The sequence below is a fragment of the Saccostrea cucullata genome, unplaced genomic scaffold (genome assembly GCF_032062105.1).
Source record: "Saccostrea cucullata isolate Sc308-1 unplaced genomic scaffold, CSIRO_AGI_Scuc_v1 ctg219, whole genome shotgun sequence".
Classification (NCBI taxonomy): Eukaryota; Metazoa; Mollusca; class Bivalvia; order Ostreida; family Ostreidae; genus Saccostrea; species Saccostrea cuccullata.
In genome coordinates, this window is record NW_026936054.1 from 48,680 (window position 1) to 56,300 (window position 7,621).

General features: G+C 42.4%; 1 protein-coding gene across 1 annotated transcript; it reads left to right on the forward strand.

The window, feature by feature from the left end:
* The first annotated feature begins 738 nt into the window (after positions 1-738).
* On the forward strand, positions 739-7,020 carry LOC134244654 (uncharacterized). The gene has a single exon (XM_062726907.1). The coding sequence runs from the start codon at positions 739-741 to the stop codon at positions 7,018-7,020; it is 6,282 nt and encodes a 2,093-aa protein (XP_062582891.1).
* Positions 7,021-7,621: the final 601 nt, after the last annotated feature.

The following is a 7,621-nucleotide window of genomic DNA, read 5'->3' on the forward strand; positions in this document are numbered from 1 at the left end:
TTGCATATTCAATCTAGCTGTAATTAGTATTCTATGTATTGATTCTGTGTAATTGTTATTGTTACAGTTTCACGGTGAAGTTTGGTATCTTGTGACACTACGGCGGGAATACCCGTATTTTTGTTTTGAATTAAACTTCATCAGTTAAAACCTAAGTAAACCTTATTTTATCTACGAGAGGGCCGATCCATAACCGCACATCTCTGCCGTTACAGTGAAACTCCTTACCAGGGGAAAACGGTGAGTGTGACCTATGGAAGCTTGAAGACGCCACTACCTTCTGACTTCACAGTATTTGCGATCCTACATGATGTTTCTGTGATGATGTGTAACTGTGAACGGAACATAATTTGCGATTTATGTTGATGACATTAACTGTGTGAAAATTGTATGGTGACACGTTTGCGTTATAAAGTGACAATTTTAGCATTACTATACATAACATATTTGTGACTGTGTGTTAGTAAACAGTGTGCTATTAATTGATTAATGCCATTGATTAGTGCTAGGTATTTATTATATCTGTGCATATGAACAATTATCAAGACTGTGCTCTAGATTGGAACTGTATTGACTCTTGTTGCAAACGTTGATTTGTATTTCATATGTATACATGTGCATCTATTTACCTTGTGTGCTAGGGGAAGGTTCTGATATTTTATTGCAATATTTTATCACATAGTCAGTAGGTAACATTGTATTGTATCTAAGTTTAGACCCCCTAACTGTGTTACAAACATGTCGAACGAAGAGATGTCCTATACAGATGCACTTTCATCTATCCCCCCTGAAACAAAGGAAGACAACAACACAGGTAACGACAAGGAAAATGTTAAAACAACTTCTGAGGAAACGTCTAAGGACTCCGGTCAAGCAAGTCAAGGCAATACATTAAATATGCGTGAGCGCAAGATGACCATGAAAGGTTTAGAATGGCAAGTTGATCAGATATGCTCAGACTTTAAGCTCAAAGCTACAAGATGGCGGAAGTGCGCAGCTTCTATTGAAGTTCTTATTTCGGATTCGAAGGATCCCTCTGCTATCAGACAAGAAAGAGACGTTCTTATTAGTATTACGACTAGTCTGAATGAAATCCTTGAAAGACTGAAACAAATGCTAGCAAATGAAGAAGACGAGAAATACAGAAATTTAGTTGATCAATACCAGGGGAGGATTGAGATTATTCTAGGAGATAATCACACATTAATGAGAGACATTACAAATTGCTTGAAAGAATTAGAGTTTGACTCTGTCTCCAGGATTTCAGGTAGATCGCACAGCAGTCGTACATCAAGGTCAACGAGGATTTCTAATACCTCCAGAAGTTCCAGGAAGTCAGTAGATACAGTCATGGAGGCAGCGGCGCTGAAGACAAAACTGAGGTACATTGATGAAGAGGCAAGACGCAAGGCAGACCTTGAAAGGATCAGAACCCAAAAGGAGCTTGATATAGCGCAGGCTAAGTTAGAAGCACTTGAGAGTTTGGAAGGTTATGAACCATCCTCGTACAGTGATTTTAAACATTCGATTCCAGAGCTTGACTCCAAGGAGCGTGTGAAAAGGTTCATTGATACTCAGGTTAGGCCATTAGAAGCGAAGGTCAAGATAGAACCAGTATCCGAAGCACCACCTATTTTGCATAGGAACCTCATTCCTCCAGTATTTACTCCTCGCACACAACAGGAATACATCGACACTAGTACTGCTTCAAGAGTGCCCTTAAGCAACATAGACTTGCAGTCACTTAGCAATCCTACACCGCCTAGTAAAGATGACAAACAGATAGAGCAGGGCTTATTAGATCTTGCTACTTCACTAGCGAAGCAAGTAAGTCTTAGTCGTTTACCCCCTCCGGAACCTACCATTTTCCTAGGAGATCCGTTGAAGTACCCAAGTTGGAAGGCATCATTTCAAACACTCATTGAGCAGCGTCAGATTCCAGATTCAGAGAGGATACATTATTTGAAGAAGTATCTGGGTGGGCCAGTGAAAGATGTCATAGAGAACTATTTTCTGTTATCAACAGATGATGCGTATGAGGAGGCTAAAGGACTGCTAGACCAAAGATATGGTAACCCATTCATTGTTGCCAATGCATTCCGTGACAAACTGGATAAATGGACAAAGATAAGCTCTAGAGATGGTGTTGGACTGCAGCGATTTGGTGATTTTCTCAAGCAGTGTTATACGGCCATGCAGAGTATTGGAAGCTTGAACATTCTCAATGATGACAGAGAGAACAGAAGACTGCTGAGCAAACTTCCAGACTGGCTTGTGACAAGATGGGGTAGGATAGCCACACAGTATAGAGAAGAAAGAATGGAATTTCCACCATTCAAGAATTTCATGGAATTTATCGTGAAAGAAGCCAAGATTGCGACAGACCCTATTACCTCCATAGAGTCTGTAAAGAAGTCTGAACTCACCCAATCAGAGCCGAGTAGACCACGACCTGATGTCAGAATACGACAGCGAGGTGCAGCTGACTATGGAAAACGATCTTTCCTGACAGACGTTGACGAGAATCAGCCCGCAAATGTGAACGTAGCAAATAGAAGTGACCGAGGGAGAAACTGTGTTTTGTGTGAAGGGAATCATGAACTAGATGACTGTAAACAGTTCTTAGCGAAGAGTCTGGAAGGAAGAAAACAGTACGCAAAGCAGAAAGGTCTGTGTTTTGGGTGTTTACATTCGGGTCATCTATCAAGGAAGTGTCGTCAGAGGAAAAGATGCAAAACTTGTTCCAAGTTTCACCCCTCATCTTTACACGGTGACATCCATAGACGAGAACAGCACCAGGTTACAGAGGAGGTGGATAAGGCAGCAGTGCCAAAGAAAAATTCATCAGGAACAACACTTATGAATCACTCCGGAGCATCTAGTAAGAGTACCCTGATACTTCCAGTTTATGTGTCACATAAAGAGAGCCCAGAAAGAGAGAGGTTAGTGTATGCGCTACTTGACACGCAATCGGATACAACCTTTATTCTGGAGAAGACTTCAAGGGCCCTTGGACTTACTGGTAGACCTGTGAAGCTCATGCTATCTACTATGTATGCAGAGAACAAGGCCATAGATAGTTGTAAGATTGGAGGACTTGTTGTACGTGGCTTCAATAGTGAACACAGGATAACATTACCTGAGACATACACAAGAGCTATCATGCCTGCCAACAGATCCCATATCCCGACACCGGAAGTTGCGAGAAGGTGGCCCCATCTGGAGGTTATTGCAGATGAACTCCTACCGCTGACTGATTGCGAAGTTGGATTACTTATTGGTTACAACTGTGTGAAGGCTTTGACGCCTAGAGATGTTATCGTTCCATCCGAAGAGGGACCTTATGGTCAACGCACTGACTTGGGATGGAGTGTAGTAGGCATAATGGAGAATGACAGTTCAACGGAATGGGAAGAGGATCCCATAGGAATTAGTCATCGTATTGTTGCGTGCGACGTGCCTACAGAATTGTGTACATCTGAAGCATCAAGGCAAGACCATGTTGTATTTTCAGTAAGGAACAAGATAAAGGAAGTAATCAACCCTGAAGAGGTAGTTAGGATGCTTGAAGTGGATTTCAGTGAGAACCTTAGCAGTTCAAAACATGTTTCCTATGAAGACAGAAAATTTCTGGATATCATGGAAAAGGGGATTCATAAGTGTGATGGACATTATGAAATGCCACTGCCTTTCCGAGAAGCAATGCCATACCTGAGCAATAATAGAGACATGGCATTTCAGCGACTTCAAGGCTTGCGGAAACGACTTGAGAAAGATGCACAGTATAGCGAGCACTACGTTTCCTTTATGAGAGAGCTCATATCAAAAGGTTTTGCGGAAAGAGTACCGAAGACGGAAATTGGTGTCGATAGTGGTCAGGAGTGGTACATCCCACATCATGGTGTATATCATCCGCAAAAACCAGGAAAGCTGCGTGTAGTCTTCGATTGCAGTGCAAGGTATATGGGGCAGTCATTGAATGACCATTTGCTGCAAGGACCTGACATGATGAACATGCTTTTTGGAGTTTTGTGTCGATTTCGCAGAGAGCCAGTGGCCTTTGTTTGTGATATTGAGCAGATGTTTCATCAGTTCAAGGTGAATGTTGAACATAGAAATTACCTACGATTCTTGTGGTGGGATGATGGCAATTTTGAAAAGGATCCTACTACTTACCGAATGACTGTACATCTATTTGGAGCAGTTTCTTCTCCAGGATGTGCCAACTTTGGCTTGAGACAAGCTGCCACAGACGGAGAGCTTCAGTTTGGGTCTGATGTTGGGAACTTCATCAAACGAGACTTCTATGTTGACGACGGACTGAAGTCGGTAGCTACTCCAGAGGAAGCCATAAGCATCATAGAGAGAAGCAAAGAGTTGTGCAGCAAAAGTGGTTTGAAGTTACACAAGTTCCTCTCAAACTCAAAGGAAGTTTTGGAGAGCATTCCAGTTGAAGAAAGAGCAAAGGGACTAGCGGATATTGACATACACCATGACAAGCTTCCCATGGAAAGAACTTTAGGTATACAGTGGTGTATTCAGACAGACGCATTTCAGTTCAAGATTACACTGAGAGACCGTCCTCTTACTAGACGAGGGGTTTTGTCGACCTTGAGTTCCGTATTTGACCCCCTTGGATTCATAGCACCTTTCGTCCTAGTTGGGAAACAAATCTTGCAGGAAATGTGTAGAAACCAGGCAGATTGGGATAGCCCTCTTCCAGAGAACTTGAGACCTAGATGGAGATGTTGGAGAAATGATCTTGAGCAGCTTGGTTCCTTGGAAATCAAGAGATGTCTAAAACCCGAGAACTTTGGAGATGTTGTTGTAGCTGAGCTACACCATTTCTCAGATGCGAGCACTATTGGGTATGGCCAGTGCTCATATCTTCGTCTCATCGATGACAAGCAGCAAGTACACTGCTCTTTAGTTATGGCAAAATCCAGGGTCACGCCACTCAAGCCAGTAACCGTACCTCGTTTGGAACTTACTGCTGCGCTCGTTTCTGTTAAGGTCAGCTCCCAACTTCTAGAAGAGCTTGAAATTAGCAATGTTGTGGAATGGTTCTGGACAGATAGCACTGTTGTTCTTGGATACATTGCTAATGATTCCCGACGATTTCATGTTTTTGTTGCCAACAGACTTCAACAGATTCGTGATCACACAGAACCATATCAATGGAACTATATCAGTTCAGCAGAGAATCCAGCAGACATGGCATCACGTGGTGTTACAGCTGATGAGTTACGAAAGAGGAAAGAATGGTTCAGAGGACCCAAGTTTCTATGGGAGTCCAGTTTACCATTTACTGGTCAGCCTGTCAGCAAGCCAACTATATCCGACGATGACCCAGAGGTTAAGCGTTGCCAGGTGTTTGAGACAAAGGTGGAACCTACTGAATATGAATCATTGACAGACCATTTGGAACGTTTTTCTGATTGGACCCAGGCAAAGAGACTCATAGCGAACTGTTTTAAGTTCAAGTCATTACTTAAGAAGGACGCCTGTCAGAAGGGAACAGACGCAGTGCTTTGCAAGGAGCAAGGATTGCCAGTAGCATTATTAGAGAAAGCAGAATTGACTATTGTCAGATTAGTTCAGAAAGAGGCCTTTAGTGAAGAATTGAAACTTCTTAACAGCACCAAGGAATGTGAGGAAGTTAACAGGAAGAAATCCGTTCGAAAGACATCCTCTCTTTACCGACTTGACCCATTTCTGGATGATAATGATGTTTTGCGAGTCGGAGGTCGTTTGCGGAAGGGAGAATATACGTCTTATGTTAAGCATCCAATCATTCTACCAAGGAAGTCACATATTACAAGGCTTATCATCAGACACTTTCATGAACGCAGCAGACACCAAGGACGAAGTATTACCACGAATGAGATAAGATCAAATGGTTATTGGATTATTGGCTGCAGTTCTGCTGTGTATAGTGTCATTTCGAGATGTGTGAAATGTCGTAAACGTCGCAGCCAAACACAGGATCAGAAAATGAGCGACCTACCTGCTGACAGACTTGCAGCAGAGGCACCCTTTACATACAGTGGTGTAGACTTTTTTGGACCATTCTACATCAAAGAAGGGAGAAGAGAGTTGAAGAGATATGGAGTTCTCTTTACATGTATGTCTTCGAGAGCCGTGCATCTAGAAACTGCAAACTCTCTCGACACTAGTTCATTTATCAACGCTCTGCGCAGATTTCTAGCGATACGTGGACCAGTAAGACAACTGAGATCAGATAGAGGCACAAACTTTGTCGGGGCTGAGAGAGAACTCAGAGAATCTTTGGAAGAATTAGATGATAGTCGTTTGAAGCAGTTTCTCACAGCTGACGGATGTGATTATATCCATTTCAAAATGAACGTTCCATCAGCGAGTCATATGGGCGGAATTTGGGAAAGGCAGATCAGGACAGTTCGCAATGTGCTTTCTTCCCTTTTACAGGACTTTAGTATGCAGTTTGACGATGAGGCTCTTAGAACCTTTTTCTGTGAGACTATGGCTATTGTCAACAGTCGCCCACTTTCCATTTCGAACTTGCATGATCCATTCGCACCTGAACCTATCACACCAAACCACCTTCTGACCATGAAGTCTAAGGTTGTCTTACCACCACCTGGTGAGTTCCAGAAGCCTGATTTGTATTGCCGTAAGAGATGGCGCCGCATACAATACTTGGCCAATGAATTCTGGATACGTTGGAGAAAGGAATTCCTTCAGACCCTCCAGACGCGTACAAAGTGGTCCTCGCCCAGACGGAATATCCAGACAGGAGATGTTGTGTTAGTGAAGGATGACAACTTACCACGAAATCAATGGCATCTTGGCCGTGTCATAGAGACATATGCAAGTGAGGATGGATTTGTCCGGAGTGTAAAGTTAGCAATCGGAGATTGCAGTTTGGACAGGAACGGCAAGAGGAACGGTCAGCTTTCTACACTGGAGAGACCTGTTCATAAGTTAGTCTTGTTGCTAGAGAACGAGACCGGGGAAGACCCCACCGAGGAGCCATCGTAGGAACTAGAGTGTCCCCTCATAGACGTTGTAGTAGTTATATGATTGTATATATGTTAAAATTAGTTATTCACTAATTTGGGGAGCCATGTTACGCCCGCACATGCTACCGTAGTTGGAACTCTTTTGTACAATGAGGTAATCTTGTATCATTTGCGTTATTTTTATGTTCATGCACATGGTGCGACTAAGCCCTCACATCCTTGCGAGATTAAGGCACAAGGAGGTAAATGAGTTATTTTTGTATGTGTATTTTGCATATTCGATCTAGCTGTAATTAGTTTTCTGTGTATGTATTGAGTTTCTGTGTAACTGTTATTGTTAAATAAACTTCATCAGTTACAGTTTCACGGTGAAGTTTGGTATCTTGTGACACTGCGTGCGATTTATATAGGTAAACATATATGGTGCACGGATTTATTTACTGAATAAAATTCTTTTTGTTTTGAATTAAACTTCATCAGTATAAAACCTAAGTAAACCTTATTTTATCTACGAGAGGGCCGATCCATAACACGCACATCTCATAGAGCCATTAAAGTGCTTTTTTATATAACGCTTGATTAAAGGATGTGAGAGAAAGTTATCAATGAGAATTGACGAC